We start from the raw sequence: 18391 nt of genomic DNA, 5'->3' as shown, positions 1-18391 counted from the left end.
AGCATATATAATCTCCCACACTATCCATGACCATGCAATATGCCAATAAATGTTGAGCATTGAAAAACACAATATAGAAATCAGATATGAAAAACACTCAAACTATGGTAATCAATGTAACTATTACTATAAAGAAAGCCATGATATATACCGATGGACGTCCCCATGGAAACTACAAGGAATATGATACTCGTAGGATTGGACACTGTATGTGCTGTTAGAATTGGTGTGTGAAATCTATACGGTCAAATATGGTTTCTAGACCATAGTAGGTAGCTCAAAAAGAGCTTGAAGAAATGGATTCATGGTTTGTATGCAGCAAGAGCAAATGAAATAAGCAATCTGCAAAACCACAGGGTCTGTGAAGCGCAAAAGAATGTGCTGTCAGGATAGAGTCTGACACCAATTCACATGTGCATACAGAGGGCAAAGAGAGACATCATGGTAGGTAGATGCCGGTGGTATCAGGTGTGGACGAACACCCCACGCGTATCGCTATAACACAGCTTCGCCAGGGGGTGTTAATGTCACTTGTGGTTTTAATTGTTTTTATCATGTATGGTTTGTCTATCGGTGCTTTCATTTTAAAATCCGGTGTGGGCATGAATGATATATTGGCCTGTTTCTTCATTTTAAAAACTAAATGATCACATATAGTTTCCTATCATAATGGTGGCAGTGTGTCCTTAAAAATCGGATGCTACATGGCTGATCTATGTGGGATGCCATCATTTTTTTGTGCACTCATAGACTTGCATGGGCGAGTCTCATGTGATACCGGATGGGACTACTGCATGATGCTTTTTTTTTTTTTTTATATATGAATAATCAGTCCATGAAGAATAAGTCTGGCAGCTTAGACTCTCTCTCTTCCACCCTTGTTTTGGATTATAAACCATAACCGCAGACAAATCAGGCACATCTTCATACATCCAGATAGGATGCTCGTTACCAATGCCTGTAAATGCAATCAGAACATATGCATTAGCATCAGTCAGCATAAACAGCGTGTGACCGGAAATCTGTGATTATGTCAAATGGTCAAACCAATTCTATCAGGTTTGGTCTATGTCCATTATTATGAGGACAATTGCAGGTTAATCAGATGTTGATCCTTCACTTGTAGCAGAATGGAGACTAGGAGTCCTGGGGTATCCAGCCACAATCCCCAAAGTCTGTCATATTTATGCATGGCATTTTTTGGTGGGGAGGTGATAAATGCCAGGTTGTCCACTACTTATATCCGTTGGTTGGTCATCAATATAAGATCAGCAAGGAGTCAATCACCCAGCACACCCATTGATTAGCTAATGATTGGTGATCACTATAAAAGCAGTAGACAAACCCTATAAATACTGTAGGAGGTTCAGTTTGTTTCTAGGTAATAACTGAGTAATCTTTTTATAGATTTCCAATATAGATGATGATCCGGTTCTTACTTCCCTGAAAGGCCAGGTATATTTAAAGAAGGGATCTATAGAAGAAGCATCAAAGGTATGTTTACATCCAAACTAATTCTATATGTGCACTGAAAATATTCAAAGAGTAATTAAACTTTTACTGCTAATAACATCAGAGGCGGCAACTCCTACCGGTATAACTGGTGGCAAAGACACGTGCTTCTCGCATTAGTTTTAATAGTTATTATTCCTGCACAGTCCTTTCTATGGCTGCAGCAATATTTACTGTATTTTTCGGACCATAAGTTGCACCAAACCATAAGACGCACCTAGGTTTTAGAGGAGGAAAATAGAAAAAAAAATTGAAGCAAAAAATGTGGTCATGATGCTCTGTTATGGGGAGGGGGAGGGGTGAGATAATGCTGACACGACTAAAGGGGTAATATCCCCCATCCTGGTATACAGTGGGGCAAAAAAGTATTTAGTCAGTCAGCAATAGTGCAAGTTCCACCACTTAAAAAGATGAGAGGCGTCTGTAATTTACATCATAGGTAGACCTCAACTATGGGAGACAAACTGAGAAAAAGAAATCCAGAAAATCACATTGTCTGTTTTTTTTTCATTTTATTTGCATATTATGGTGAAAAATAAGTATTTGGTCAGAAACAAGCAATCAAGATTTCTGGCTCTCACAGACCTGTAACTTCTTCTTTAAGAGTCTCCTCTTTCCTCCACTCATTACCTGTAGTAATGGCACCTGTTTAAACTTGTTATCAGTATAAAAAGACACCTGTGCACACCCTCAAACAGTCTGACTCCAAACTCCACTATGGTGAAGACCAAAGAGCTGTCAAAGGACACCAGAAACAAAATTGTAGCCCTGCACCAGGCTGGGAAGACTGAATCTGCAATAGCCAACCAGCTTGGAGTGAAGAAATCAACTGTGGGAGCAATAATTAGAAAATGGAAGACATACAAGACCATTGATAATCTCCCTCGATCTGGTGCTCCACGCAAAATCCCACCCCGTGGGGTCAGAATGATCACAAGAACGGTGAGCAAAAATCCCAGAACCACGCGGGGGGACCTAGTGAATGAACTGCAGAGAGCTGGGACCAATGTAACAAGGCCTACCATAAGTAACACACTACGCCACCATGGACTCAGATCCTGCAGTGCCAGACGTGTCCCACTGCTTAAGCCTGTACATGTCCGGGCCCGTCTGAAGTTTGCTAGAGAGCATTTGGATGATCCAGAGGAGTTTTGGGAGAATGTCCTATGGTCTGATGAAACCAAACTGGAACTGTTTGGTAGAAACACAACTTGTCGTGTTTGGAGGAAAAAGAATACTGAGTTGCATCCATCAAACACCATACCTACTGTAAAGCATGGTGGTGGAAACATCATGCTTTGGGGCTGTTTCTCTGCAAAGGGGCCAGGATGACTGATCCGGGTACATGAAAGAATGAATGGGGCCATGTATCGTGAGATTTTGAGTGCAAACCTCCTTCCATCAGCAAGGGCATTGAAGATGAAACGTGGCTGGGTCTTTCAACATGACAATGATCCAAAGCACACCGCCAGGGCAACGAAGGAGTGGCTTCGTAAGAAGCATTTCAAGGTCCTGGAGTGGCCTAGCCAGTCTCCAGATCTCAACCCTATAGAAAACCTTTGGAGGGAGTTGAAAGTCCGTGTTGCCAAGCGAAAAGCCAAAAACATCACTGCTCTAGAGGAGATCTGCATGGAGGAATGGGCCAACATACCAACAACAGTGTGTGGCAACCTTGTGAAGACTTACAGAAAACGTTTGACCTCTGTCATTGCCAACAAAGGATATATCACAAAGTATTGAGATGAAATTTTGTTTCTGACCAAATACTTATTTTCCACCATAATTTGCAAATAAAATGAAAAAAAAACAGACAATGTGATTTTCTGGATTTTTTTTTCTCAGTTTGTCTCCCATAGTTGTGGTCTACCTATGATGTAAATTACAGACGCCTCTCATCTTTTTAAGTGGTGGAACTTGCACTATTGCTGACTGACTAAATACTTTTTTGCCCCACTGTATATATGTCCCCATCCTGGTATATGTGCCCCTTATCCTAACATACATGGTCCCCCATCCCCATTCTGGTATATATGGTCCCCCATCATGGTATACATGGCCCACATCCTGGCATACATGGTCCCCCATCCTGCTAACCATGAACCCCCCCATCCTGTCATACATAACCCTCCCATCCTGGTATAGTTAGCTCCCCTTACCGTGGTATACATGGCCCCCCCCAACCTATACATGACCAGCATCCCTATCCTTGTGTACATCATGCCGCCCCCCCCCCCGCGGGGCGATTATGGACCTGAAAAACAGTGAATATTCACTTTCATTAACCCCTTAACGACCAGAGGTATTACTCTGTCGCCTCATTGGGGGACACAGAACCATGGGTGTTATGCTGCTGTCCACTAGGAGGCGACACTATGCATAATCTGAAAAAGATTAACTTTGGCTCCTCCTCTGCAGTATACATCCCTGGACGGCGTCAGCCTTCTCCAGTTTTTGCTTAGTGTCGCAAGGAGGCACACCTTTTTTCTTCCGTTTTTTTCCTTTTTTCGTCCGGAAATACAGATGAAGAAAAGTGGGTCTCCAGCGAGACTCCCGGCATGGCTCCCTCCTCGGTCCCCCATTAGGGGTACCCGGTTGAGGTCGAGGTGGCTATTCCCCATGTCGCTCCCTCCCCAGTCCCTCGGGTCCTGGTTCGAGGTCGAGACCCCCCTCCTTCCCCAACCCCTTTGGGGTCTGGGTTGAGGTTGAGGCGAGGATGAAGACCCCCTGACGGTGACAGACGCACCCTCCCTAATTCCCCGCAGGGGGCATTAGGTTGAGACGCCTCAGGTAGGGTCGGAGAACAGGCAGCATTCCGCAGCTTCCAGGGACTCCAGGCCGGCTGAGGGATCCTGTTGGGGCCGGGGGAGGGTGCGGACTGGATGGCACAGCAGAGACAGGGCTTTTCTGCGTCCCTGTCTCTGCAGCAGCAGCGGCTCCATAGCGCTTCAGGGGCCCCCCATACAGGAACCGCTACCCCTGCTACCCCCACCGCTATCCAGTCGACCATTCTGGGGGGGTCTGGTACAAATCCGCACCCCCCCCGGACTACCGCGCCGCTCTGGAGCCCTCCTGGGCATCAGGCCTCTAATTTAGACCGCGGCTTCGGCCTAGCCGAAGCCGCCGCCTTTTCCCCGCCTCCCGGCCCGCCCCTTGGATTACCAAAATGACACGCTGGAGTGTCATAGAAGGGGCGGATTGAGGCAGAAAGGGCGCGTTTTTACACAGCCCAGCGCGCCCTTTTCAGCTCTCCGCCCCCTCCTCCCTCTCCTCAGAGTCCCGGTGTCCTTTTTTTTTTTCTGGATGAGATCCAGGAGAGGAGCATCACAGCGGTCTCCGGGGGGCACAGAACTGGGATCTGTCGGCGCTGGACCTAGGGGCACACCGGTGGGGTAAGCTCACAGCTGGGTTCTCATACTCAGCTGTGAATCCATACTTCCTATAAGGCTCTCTGTGGGTTCCCTCTGCGTAGCCACCCCTGTTCGATCCCTAATAGCCAGCCTCTGTGCACTATGCCGGGCTCAAGGAAGAGAACCAAGCAGGAATGTTTCTATGCATTCTGCACAGCCTGCAAAGCCACGCTCCCTAGTGGCAGCACGTATCCGCACTGCCGGGACTGCATCCAGAACTCTGGGTCAGAACCCCAGGGAGTCCCTACTGACGCAGGCCACGCCGGAATGGGCAACTCAGATGTCTCAGTCTATGACACAGTCCATAGACAACCTAACTCCACATTGCTGCAAGCTCTGCAGAGTCGGGGCCGGCTATGGACGGTACACAGCAAACGGACAGCTTGTCTCAGGAACATGCTGCTTCCGACTCTCACAGACGTAAGCGGACCCACAGGTCTCGATCACCTGAGTCGCACTATAGCACAAGGTCGTCCCCCTCCAGGGAGAGACAGCGTCATTCCAGGTCTCCTGGGCAGTCCCCTGCCACAGACAGACAGTACAATTTACCACAGGGATCCCCCACCACAGAAGGCCCCCGCCCCAGGTCGCCCTCCAGGGATCACCTTAGTGAGGCACAGGATTTGGAGGGCATCTGTGACTCCGACTCAGATAACGAAACGGACAGGTCCGTGGTACCTTCTCCCCCTAGCAATACAGCGCTAGTTGAGGACATAATTTCTGCCATTCATCGGGTGCTAAAAATTCCAGAGTCGGCCCCGGAAGTCCCAGAACATAGGATTTGCTTCGAAAGTGTTCAGAAACCACCTAAGGTCTACCCTAATCACCATGAGTTTGAGAAAATACTTACCAAACAGTTTGCGCAGCCTGAGAAAAAATTCGCTAATCGCAAATATTTGGAAGCGAAGTACCCCTTCCCACAGAAAGACACCAAACAATGGACAGATCCACCTGAAGTGGACCCTCCGGTTTCTAGGCTAGCAGCGCAGACTTTTCTCTCTCTGCCAGATAGCTCAACCCTCAGGGACGCAGCAGACCGGCAAGTAGAACGCATGGCTCGTTCTATTTTCGAAGCGGCAGGCGCCTCTCTGGGCCCTGCGTTTGCTTCAGTTTGGGCAGCCAAGGCCATCCTGGCTTGGGCCAAAAAACTACAGGAGGGTCTTCAAGCTTCAAATCCTGAGCTCTCGGACCAAGCGGTCCTGATAGCAGTGGTAGCAGACTACATGATTCATGCAGCCCTGGATTCCGCAAGAGGTGTAGCGGGAATAGCATCAAACGCCATCACGATCCGACGCATCCTCTGGCTGCGAGAATGGAAAGCGGATGCGGCCTCAAAGAAGTCCCTCACGCGACTTCCGTATTTTACTGGAAGACTTTTCGGCGAAAAGTTGGACACCATGATAGCCAATGCCACTGGGGTTAAGAGTACCTCTCTCCCTCAACTAAAACCGAAACGCACGTTTAAATGAAGAAACCAGACGCGATTCCGATCCTTTCGGAATTCCTCGGGCTGGTCCGTTTCGCGCCCAGTGCAAAACCGTAACCGTTCTCCACGCAGGGACAACCCACGGACGCAGCAGCGACCGGACAGGTCTTGGCAGTCGAAAGCAGGCCAAGCGAAACCCAAGGGAGGAAAACCTCAGAACTTCGCTTCATCATGACTCGCGAACTCCGGAAGACACCCCACCAGTAGGCGGCCGACTCTTACTCTTTCAGCAAGTCTGGCTGCCTATTACAGAAGACAGGTGGGTCAGGGAAATAGTGTCTTCCGGATACAAGATAGAGTTCACTTCCGTTCCACCGAACCGGTTCTTCCTTTCTATTCCTCCAACACCACCAGACAAGGCTCGTGCTTTCCACCAAGCGGTTTCCTCTCTCCTTCAATCAGGAGTTGTGGTGCCGGTTCCCGCGAACGAGAGATTCCGAGGGTTCTACTCAAATTTGTTCGTAGTCCCCAAGAAAGGAGGCAGCGTCCGACCCATACTGGACCTAAAACAGCTCAACAATTACGTACGGGTCTGTCATTTCCGCATGGAGTCCCTCCGGTCCATCATTGCATCCATGGAGCAGGGAGAATACCTCGCCTCCATAGACATACAGGATGCGTATCTTCACATACCAATTGCTCCCGCCCACCAAAGGTTTCTCAGGTTCGCGGTCAACCAAAACCACTACCAGTTTGTCGCCCTTCCGTTCGGACTCGCCACGGCTCCAAGAACGTTCACCAAAGTCATGGCAGCCACCATGGACGTTCTGCACTCAAGATGCATTCTAGTCGTCCCGTACCTGGACGACCTCCTCATCAAGTCTCCCACTTTCAAAGACTGCGAGGTCAGTGTCTCAATCACACTAGACACTCTGAGTCGCCTGGGATGGCTAGTCAACCTACAGAAATCGTCGACTATCCCAACTCGGACTCTAACATTCCTGGGAATGGTATTCGACACCTCCAGGGGCCTGGTGCTCCTTCCCAAGGACAAGACACTGGCCATCCGTCTGGGAGTTCGCACACTCCTTCGCAGTCCTCCTCGATCTCTCCGGTTTGCCATGAGAGTCCTCGGCCGGATGGCAGCAGCAATAGAGGCAGTGCCATTTGCCCAGTTTCACCTCAGGGTCCTTCAACTAGCCATACTCAGATCTTGGGACAGGAACCCCTTCTCCCTCGACAGGGAGTTCAGGTTGACGTCATCAACCAGGAGGTCCCTGCATTGGTGGCTCAAACCAACCTCGCTTACACGAGGGAAGCCCTTCCTCTCAGGACAATGGAAGATCCTGACTACCGATGCAAGCCTGACAGGCTGGGGGGCGGTGCACCTACATCACAGGGCACAGGGCAAGTGGTCACCGAGGGAAGTGACATTGCCCATCAATGTTCTGGAAATCAGGGCCATCCTCTTGGCACTGAGAGCCTTTCATCACTTGCTTGCAGCTTCGCACATACGGATACAGTCGGACAATGCCACGGCTGTGGCATACGTGAACCACCAAGGTGGGACCCGCAGCGCCCAGGCGATGAGAGAAGTGGCTCATATCCTCCGCTGGGCGGAAGACACGAGGTCGGTACTTTCTGCGGTCCACATTCCGGGTGTAGAAAACTGGGAAGCCGACTTCCTTAGCAGGCAAGGAATGGACTTGGGGGAATTGTCTCTCCATCCCGAGATTTTTTACCAGATCTGTCAACGCTGGGGAACCCCGGAGGTGGACCTAATGGCATCCCATCTCAATACCAAGGTCCCCAATTTCATGGCCAGGACACACGACCCGCGGTCGCTCGGAGCGGATGCCCTGGTCCAGGACTGGTCCCAGTTCCGACTCCTGTACATTTTTCCACCCCTCCCCCTAATCTCCAGGGTCGTGAGGAAGATCAAGCAAGAGGGAGTTCCGACCATCCTCATCGCGCCAGACTGGCCCAGACGTACATGGTACGCCGACATCGTCCAACTTACAGCAGACGCCCCCTGGCGTCTACCCGACCGTCACGACCTTCTGTCTCAAGGTCCGTTCTTCCACCAGAATTCAGGGGCTCTCAATTTGACGGCATGGCCCTTGAAACCTGGATTCTAACTCAGGCAGGTTTTTCACCGGCAGTCATTGCAACTATGATCAGGGCAAGGAAGCCTGCCTCCGCCAAGCTCTATTACCGTACCTGGAGAGCTTTCTTTTCTTGGTGCGAATCTCATGGACAAGTCCCACTCCCTTATTCCCTCCCGAAGGTACTAGGTTTTCTTCAATCGGGTCTAGACGCCAAGCTATCCTTAAGTTCGCTTAAGAGTCAGGTGTCGGCGCTTTCAGTCCTTTTTCAAAAGCGCATTGCTATTAAACCGCAAGTAAGGACTTTCATCCAGGGAGTTTCCCGATTGGTTCCTCCCTACAAACGTCCGCTGGATACGTGGGACCTCAATCTGGTTCTGACAGCATTGCAAGCTCCACCCTTCGAACCTCTTAGAGGAGTTCCACTCTCCATTCTGTCTCAGAAAGTGTTTTTTCTAGTGGCGATCACCTCGTTACGCAGAGTGTCGGAATTGTCAGCACTTTCCTGCAGACGGCCTTTCCTAGCCTTTCACCAGGACAAGGTGGTTCTCCGCACGGTACCTTCCTTCCTTCCGAAGGTTGTGTCCAACTTTCACCTCAATGAGGAGATTTCACTGCCATCCCTTTGCCCGGTTCCGGTTCATAGAGTGGAGAAGGCTCTGCATACGCTTGACCTCGTCAGAGCATTGCGGATTTACGTGTCCAGGACTGCACCTTTCCGGAAGTCTGATTCCCTCTTCATTCTTCCGGAAGGTAGTCGCTAGGGGCTGCCGGCTTCCAAGGCTACCCTTGCCATGTGGATCAAGTCCACCATACATGAGGCCTACCGACTTAACAGTTCCCCTCTTCCGGCCGGTATCACGGCACACTCTACACGGGCAGTAGGGGCCTCCTGGGCCATTCGGCATCAGGCTTCGGCACAACAAGTGTGTAAGGGGCCACTTGGACTAGCCTACACACGTTTACGACACACTACAGTGTTCATACCCAGTCCTCAGCGGATGCGAGCCTGGGTAGACTGGTTCTGCAGGCGGCAGTGCCCCTAACTTAGGGACCTGCTAGCACAATATTCGTCCATTGCTTCCCACCCAGGGACTGCTTTGGGACGTCCCATGGTTCTGTGTCCCCCAATGAGGCGACAGAGTAAAGGAGATTTTTGTGTACTCACCGTAAAATCTCTTTCTCTTAGCCTCTAATTGGGGGACACAGCTCCCACCCTGTTGCCCTTATGGGCCGTTGTTTACGGTTGAGTTCTCATATTGTTCTTTGAGCTCGTACATAGTAGCCTTCTTACAGGCATGGTTATGTTATTTGGTTACGTTCCTCCTTATGCTTTGGCACAAAACTGGAGAAGGCTGACGCCGTCCAGGGGTGTATACTGCAGAGGAGGAGCCAAAGTTAATCTTTTTCAGATTATGCATAGTGTCGCCTCCTAGTGGACAGCAGCATAACACCCATGGTTCTGTGTCCCCCAATTAGAGGCTAAGAGAAAGAGATTTTACGGTGAGTACACAAAAATCTCCTTTTTTGATCCTGCATTTTCGTTTTTTGCTCCTCTTCTTCCCAGAGCCATAACTTTTTTATTTTTTGGTCAAAATGGCCATGTGTGAGCTTGTTTTTTGCGGGACGAGTTGTATTTTTGAACGACACCATTGGTTTTACCATGTCGTGTACTCAAAAATGGTAGAAAAAATTCCGAGTGTGGACAAATTGCAAAAAAAAGCGTAATCCCACACTTATTTTTTGGGTTTTTTTTTTTCACCATGTTCACTAAATGCTAAAAATGACCTGCCATTATGATTATACAGGTCATTACGAGTTCATAGACATCAAACATGTTTAGGTTCTTTTTTAGGCGATGATCAGATCTGGCTGGACCAGTCAAGAATGGTCACAGAGTTGTTCTGAAGCCACTCCTTTGTTATTTTAGCTTTGTGCTTGGGGTCATTGTCTTGTTGAAAGGTGAACCTTCGGCCAAGTCTGAGGTCCAGAGCACTCTGGAAGAAGTTTTCATCCAGGATATCTCTGTACTTGACCGCATTCATGTTTCCTTCAATTGCAACTAGTCGTCCTGTTCCTGCAGCTAAAATACACCCCTATAGCATGATGCTGCCACCGCCATATTTCACTGTTGGGATCGTATCTCCCTACTGCATCTGTGGAGCTCAGCCACAGTGATCTTGGGGTTCTTCTTTACCTCTCTCACCAAGGCTCTTCCTCCACGATTGCTAGGTTTGGCTAGATGGCCAGGTCTAGGAAGACTTCTGGTGGTCCCAAACTTCTTCCATTTAAGGATTATGGAGGCCACTGTGCTCTTAAGAACCTTGAGTACTGCAGAAATTCTTTTGTAACCTTGTCCAGATCTGTGCCTTGCCACAATTCTGTCTCTGAGCCCCTTGGCAAGTTCCTTTGACCTCCTGATTCTCATTTGGTCTGACATGCACTGTGAGGTTTTATATAGACAGGTGTAGGTACGGAAAGTATTCAGACCCCTTTAAATTTTTCACTCTTTGTTTCATTGCAGCCATTTGGTAAATTCAAAAGTTCACTTTTTCTCTCATTAATGTACACTCTGCACCCCATCTTGAGTGAAAAAATCAGAAAAAAAAATTTCCCTTATCCTGGGCTCCATCTTAGTATATGTCCTTTATCATCCATGCTGGTATCAGTCCCCCATTCTGCCGCTGTTCTTTAATGGTTAGAAAAAAATAAACAATTATACTCCTCTCCACTCCATGCTGCGCATCGTCCCCTTCTGAAGCCAGCAGTTGAAATCAGCGTGCAAGTGATGGAAGCACATGACGTCCTATCACGTCAGCTTCTGGCCTCTGATTGGTCTGCCTCCGCAATACAATTCAACTGGATGTGTGTCCAAGGACGCACATCAGTTTGAAGTTTCTGCTGGCATCGGCGGACCACTTACCTGCATGGGCCCGTAACTGCGGTCGTTATGCCCCTGAGTTCAGGTAAATTGCCATTTGGAAAAAAGATTGATAAAATTCTCAGGAAACAACCAATGAAAGCTCAAAGAATTCTTCAGATTTACACAAATCCAGAGATAAAGATCAGTTCCTAAAGCGTTTGTTTAGCTTAAAAGGACCCATTTTTTTAGCTCTGAAAGAAGACGCAGTGTGAACATACCCCAACGTTGTTTTCTGGGGCTTTTAATTTGGGATCTAGGTAAACAGGGAAGGGAAGCCACATTTGAATGGAAATATACATGGTGTTGATGTGCACTTTCTCCTTATTCTGGGATGGAGACCCACCAATAACATATTAATGACCTATTCTAAAGATGGACCATCATTTAAAAGCTCTTTTTTTAAAATATCTAATGAGGAGACTATATTGATGTTGCTAATTCTCATTTACAGGCATACAGTTCTGTATTTGATGTCAGTCATTTTATCCTCATACCCAGAATGACCTTTGTAACTTCTGACCAACTCCTGACTGTGCCTCTGCATTGCAATAATGCAGGAATGCTGCAAGCAGGACAAGGTGGAGACTATTCTGATGGCTCAGACTGCATTCTGTTTCCAGGCTCCCATAGAGAAGTGGAATTTTACAGACAATAATAGGGGGTGAATAATCAATATCGGTTTGGTGGTGGTCCGATACTCTGAACCTGTGCCAAACTGATATTCCTGGCTTTGGTGCTTTTACACATTGCATGCAGCTGCAGCTCTTTTTTTGGTTTTGCTGTAGTTTTTTGTACTTTGTACAAACAGGGGCATGACCCCCCTTTGTTAGCTAGACATTTCATCTATATAGCTTCCCATGGACAGGTAGATGAACTTTTGGCTCCTGTCCTGCTCTGCCCTTATTCACATTGAGGTCGGCTGTGCGGTATAATAGAGGAAGTAATCTCTTCTTCCAGCGCAAGCATGCACATCCCGCAATGAAAAAACTTGAGGTAAACCTCTAACTGTTCCCTATTAGTATAGTGTTGTTTTGATTAATTTATTATCTATTTTAAAACGGACCTGATTTTTATTTTCCATATATATACTTCATACCTTGTGATCTTACTGTCTATTTTAGTGTGATATTAGAATATATAAAGGATACTTCTGCGCAGACATACAATAGCTTATATTACTAATTTTTACAACTTCGTGATGTGTTGTTCTGTCTTTACTAATACTATGGCCCCCAATATATTTTATTTGTATGCATTTTATAATTTAGCCAATCACATATGTTGATTCTGTGTTTTACGCATTTTCCCTATTTTATCAGGTCTGTAGAAAACTTCAAAAGACACATCATGAATTTGCAGAAACATATTTTTTGCAGGGTCAGCTCCATTACACTCAAAAGAACTACATTGAGGCTGATAAAAGGTAATCTGGTGTACTATGGTCGTGGCAAGAGAGCAGAGGCACTAATGTTCCTGTCTTCTTTCTTTGTGTATGGGCTATTTGCACATTTCATTTCCCAGGGGAGCCTTGCACTGCCTTAAAGTCTATGCCTGCATGACACTCTCCACAAGGAGAAACTTTTTTCCTTAGACCTCCCCCACCCCCTTTCAGATGTCTCTCACCCAGCTAAATCAGTGCTTTGCACTGATTAGGTGCAAGAAGCTTGAAACACATGTCTGCAAATAGAGGTTCTTGGTAGGATATAAATCCAGACTCTTCAGTCAAAGGTCTTTAACCCATTCCTGACTTTGCAATTTTCCGTTCTTGTGCTTTTGTTTTTTTCCTCTTTTACATATCTCCCACCCATGGCTTTTAAAGTCACATACTAGCTGATTAAATCAGTCATCATGTGCGAACCCACATCAAAGGCAAGAACACGACCTTTGACGTAAATATACGTCAAAGCTTATAAAAGGGTTAAAGGGAATCTGTCAGCAGGATTTTGCACTCCAAACTATTTATATGCTCACATAGCTCTTTCAAAGGCAAGTCCAGCAATAACTTTACATGGCCTGTCTGTTCCTTTATCATTTAGAAATCAACATTTGAATTGATATGCAAATGAGGCTGGAGCGCTATTGTAGATTTGAAGCGTAAATCACTCCAGCTCTATTCCCTGCACATCGCCGCCTCCTTCTTGACTGACCGCATTATTGCCTGAAGTCTCACAGCATAAGGGTATCAGTCAAGCAGGAGGAGGCAGCTCTGACTGGGAAATAGAGCTGGAGTGACAGAGTCTTCAGATCTACAAATAGCTCTTCAGTCTCATTTGCTATTAAATTAAATGCAGATTTCTCAGTAACAGAGGAACGGACTGGCCATGGAAAGGTATTGCTGGACTCGACTTTGAAATCCTGGTGACAGTTTCACTTTAAAAGATTAATATTCACTTTTAGAATTGCTACTTCCATAGGTGGCACTACAGACCCAGCTCTCGCCCTCTCTGGAGTGGCTGTTTACATACATGACCCTAGCAAGTCAATGAATTACTGAAATACTGAATAATCATTAGGGCAGATTTTATTAGTTACAATTTCAAGAGTCTGTTACACTGTGAGCTCACTTCAGTGATACTTCCCAAACAGAGTGATGGATGATTCTGACATTTTTTCATTTCAGTTTTCATCATGCCATTGAGAAGATTCCAGAGGATGCAAACTACTATTTCTGCCTTGGTTTAACTTATTGGTTTATGAGTGAAGAAACCAAACGAGATAAAACTAAGGCCGTGACACAGTTTTTAAAGGTATTATGTTGTATAATAATAATATATAATGTATAATAATAAATAATAATATATTCATGCCTTTCATTGTAGGATTACTGTTTTTTTTTACCGCTTCACTGGGGGACACAGGTAACCATGGCTGTATGCTGCTGTCACTAGGAGGCTAACACTAGGCAGAAAAGTAAAATAGTTCCTCCTCTGCAGTATACACCCACTGACAGGCACAAAGTACCTCAGTTTAAGCTTAGTCTGTAGGAGGCTGACCTGGATCTGATACCAGGTCCGCATTTTCCTTTTCAGGTATCTTGTGTGTCTTTATTAATCTTTTCTCTTTGTCTTTCAGGTTCTTCCTAATTTCTCACCCTGTTTTTCCGCGCTTATGCGACTGAGAGAGCAGCATAGTGTCACCCACATCACCCTCTCTCAGGCCTGCAGGCAGGACCTTATCCCCTGTCACCTTTACGGGTGCTTCAGGGTGATTCCTGGTGGCCGGCCCTAGCCTTTTCCCCTCCCCACTGGGAGGAAGACGGTGGTCACCAGCAGTGGCCTCCCCCTTTCCTGTAAGGGATTGACGCCGTCTTCTGCACCATCTGGAGATGGTGCGGGAAGGAGGATCCCTGATTTCTCCGACCTTCCCCCACCCGAGGGCTCCTGATGTAATCCTCATCGCAGCAGAGGAACTGGAACACCCTGAGAAGACAGATATGTCTCCCTCTGCAGCGACATGCATCATCCCGGGGTACACTGTCCCTTCATTGCAAGAGGACAGGGCGGCGTTAGTGGTAGGGATCACCCGGCAGCCGCAGCCGTTTTTCCCTGGGCTCAGCCCTTGCGGTCAATTCCCCTCTTTTTGCTGGCTGCACTCCTTCCATGTCTTCCTTTTGCCAGTGACCAGACGCTCTGCACAAAGGGGTACACCACTTCCACAGTTCTTTCTGCTGGTTGTCACTGCCATCGGTTAGGCTCTATTCCCTTTTGTCTTGGCTCCTCCACAGCAGTATCCCGAAGGCTCAACTAAGCCCACTGTGATTCACTACACCTGTTCCCTTTACAAAAGAACCTGGTTTTCAGGTCAGTCCTCCCCTTTCTGCTTGTTCCGCAGCCCCTACACCATATTTGCCCCACAGGAGCCCTCTAACGCCCAGGATGGGAGCACTCCCCTCCCTCCGAAGTGGGCCATTGCTATGTCACAGTCATTCTCCGACCTGACAAAAGTTTTAGTCACTGGTCCAGGTCCTGGAACGACTTCCGACTGCCACCAGTGCTCCACACGCCTCTCACGGTGATTTGCACACACCTGACCTTCACAGGGACAAATCGGGCACAAGACAAAGGAAGCTAGCTCTTTCCTGTTGTTCCTCCAGTTCTCCAGGTACCTCTACATTCTCCTGCATGCATTCCTCACCCCATGCCCCCTCATCAGAGGCGGCTTTTGGGTTGGATATGGATTCCCAGTCTGAGTCTGATACGGACCAGAACTCAAAGATGCAGGATATGGTTGATAGCCTTACCCTGGCAATTAACCAAACTCTCAACCTAGAGGAGGATGAGGCACCTGCTCAGGAGCACTCCATCTCCTTCAAATGGGTAAAACGTCCCTCCCGGAATTTCCCTAATTACAGGGAATTTGAAGCAATTATGTCCAGACACTGGGAACACCCTGAGAAGCGCTTCCCAGGAAGGAAGCAGCTCGATATTCTCTATCCCTTTAGCCCAGACCTCATTGGTAGATGGGAAGAATCTCCTAATGTGGATCCGCCGGTTTCTTGCCTATCTTCTAAAGCAGCCCTGTCTCTACCGGATGGTGCATCCCTTAAGGATTCTATGCATAGACAGATAGAATCCTTGGCTAAGTCAGCTTTTGAAGCAGTTGCTCCCCTTTTTGCCTCCACCTGGGTGAGAAAGTCCACATCTGCCTGGGCAAGAATGCTTCAGCAGCGTATCCTAGCTGCAGCTCCTTAGGATGAGATGGCAGATTTGGCAGACCAGATTGCCCATGCTGGCAAGTATCTTTTGACCGCTTCCTTGGATGCGGCGGGTTATTTTGCCAGGGCTACCAGCAATATCGTTGTTATACGACGCATTATCTGGTTGAAAGCATGAAAAGCAGATCTGCCGTAAAAAAAGTCCCTCATTGGCCTTGCCTTCCAACGCTCTAGACTTTTTTGGTCCAAACTGGATCAAATAGTTTCAGATGCTACCAGCAGGAGAAAGCACCTCGCTTCCCTAGTCCAGGTCTACACGTCTTTTTAATAAAAAGAGGTCTCTAATTTCGTTCCTATCTGCCCTTCTCTGCTTCAGGAACTTCTGCCCAGCAGGACCACTCTTCCGCCCAAGGGGAAAGAGAGAAGCCGTCCTTCAAACCGCCCTCTCACTGGCAACCCAAGGGTCGCTCTTCGAAGTCTTCGGGGTCCCATGACGACAGGTTCTCCTCGGTGTGCCGGGTCTCCCCCACCCGGGAATCTCTCCAGGGTGGGAGGTCAGCTTCTTCCCTTCTGAGAAGTGTGGTTGTTGGTGGTCGATGATGCCTGGGTCAGAGAGATAGTTATGTCAGGTTATAAAATCTGACTTTTCTTTCCCCAAAGGAAGGCTTTTCTTTTTGTCTTGCCCGCCAAAACATCCGTATCAGGCCCGTGTCTTCCTTCCAAAGGAGAAGTGTTCATCCCTCTGCCAGGGAGTCCGCACTCTAAAGTGACCAGTTTTCTCTCCCACTGCGGTCCTGCATGAGAGCTCTGGGGAAGATAAATGCCGCCATGGAAGCTGTGCCTCTTGCCCAGTTCCATAACCGTCCTCTTCAGCTGGCCCTCTGTCGGTTTGGGACTAGAGAACCGTCTCCCTGTACCGGCCCGTGCTTCTGCCTCTCAAGGTGAGGCAGTCCCTGATCTCGCGGATGCTATCAGCATCAGTCCTACGAGGGAAGTCCCTCCTTCCTCTTCGGTGGCAGGTCATCACCACCGACTCCAGTCTCCTCAGTTGGTGAGCGTTTTATTCTTCAGCACTGGAATTTCATCTCTCGAGATCTTGATGCCGAGATCTCCATCTGCGCATGCGCCGCCCCCTCCGGCGGCCATTTTCCCGGAGTCCACCGCATAGGAAACCATGGAACTGCGGGGGCTCTGGCCTTTCACAAAAAGTCGACAGAGCCCCCCCGCAGCACCAAAGACACCCGCAGCAGCACTGGACACCCCCGCAGCGCCGGACACCTGCAGAGGCGTGCTACACATCGGAACACCCCCTCATCCCAGTCTGCGGCTCCAGCATCACCCCACTCCTGCCTCCTCCAGCAGCGACCCTGGGACCCCACTTCACCGCAACCACCACCCCCAGTAAGCAATAAAACGCATGGATTATAAGAAGCGCCACCATTTTACTAAAAAAAAATTGTTTTCCTATTTTTCTCCTCAAAATATTTGGGGTGCGTCTTATAATCCCAAAAATACGGTAAGTGGTGAAAAACAATTCGGAAATTTGGAAGAGAAAAGTTTTTGCTTTTGTCACCGTTTTCCCAAAGTTTTCATTTACTTTGTTTATTCATTTGTCCTCCTGCCTTCAGGTCACAGGACTATCTTATAGTCCACATTAAAAGACATAAAAGATCAGACAACAGTGCTTCACTTAATTACTGAGGGTCTGACTGCAAGACCCCCCACTGATCCTGAGAACAGGGCTCTGAAATTATTTTCTAAATGAGGTGAAAGAAGCTTGCACACCTCAGAGAAATTCATTCTCTATGTGACTGTTGGGAAAAACAGTTCTATCAACGATATCAACAATGAATGGAGTGGAGGTACTCTGTGCTTGACATTAGCACCATTCAGACAGGGCCCTGAGAACAGGATCATTGGGGGCCCAGCAGTTATTTTCCAGAAATCAGAAGTTATCCCCTATCTTATTGGGACAACCCCTATAGCCCCATCGGGGACAGCGATGATAATGTGTGCAAAACTGTAAAGCGCTGCGGAATATGTTAGCGCTGTATTAAAGGGAATCTGTCACCTATTTTTTCGCATATAAGATGCGGCCACTGCCATCAGGGGCTTGTCTACTGCATTCTGTAATGCTGCAGATAAGCCCCGGATGTAACCTGAAAGATAAGAAAAACGAGTTATATTATACTCACACGGGGAGCGGTCCGGTCCTTTGGGTGTCCTGGTCCGGCGCCTCCCATCTTCTAGCGATGACGTCCTCTTCCTTGCTTCTGTCGTGGCTCCTGCGCAGGCGTAATTCTCTGCCCTCTTGAGGGCAGAGCAGAGTACTGCAGTGAAAGGTCAAAGAGGTCCGGCGCCTGC

General features: G+C 47.9%; 1 protein-coding gene across 4 annotated transcripts in view; it reads left to right on the top strand.

Moving 5' to 3' along the window:
* SKIC3 (SKI3 subunit of superkiller complex) overlaps positions 1-18391 on the top strand; it is a 262730-nt gene that overhangs the window by 101966 nt on the left and 142373 nt on the right. For all 4 annotated transcript variants that reach the window (XM_073590811.1, XM_073590899.1, XM_073590727.1 and 1 more), the window contains 3 exons: positions 1408-1494; positions 12693-12796; positions 13994-14120. In XM_073590811.1, coding sequence (XP_073446912.1) covers positions 1408-1494; positions 12693-12796; positions 13994-14120 — 318 coding nt within the window. The remainder of the gene's footprint in view (positions 1-1407; positions 1495-12692; positions 12797-13993; positions 14121-18391) is intronic.

Source organism: Dendrobates tinctorius, unplaced genomic scaffold, assembly GCF_039654945.1.
Source record: "Dendrobates tinctorius isolate UK_male_01 unplaced genomic scaffold, ASM3965494v1 ptg000003l, whole genome shotgun sequence".
Classification (NCBI taxonomy): domain Eukaryota; kingdom Metazoa; phylum Chordata; class Amphibia; order Anura; family Dendrobatidae; genus Dendrobates; species Dendrobates tinctorius.
This window is presented reverse-complemented; position numbering and strand designations above follow the sequence as displayed.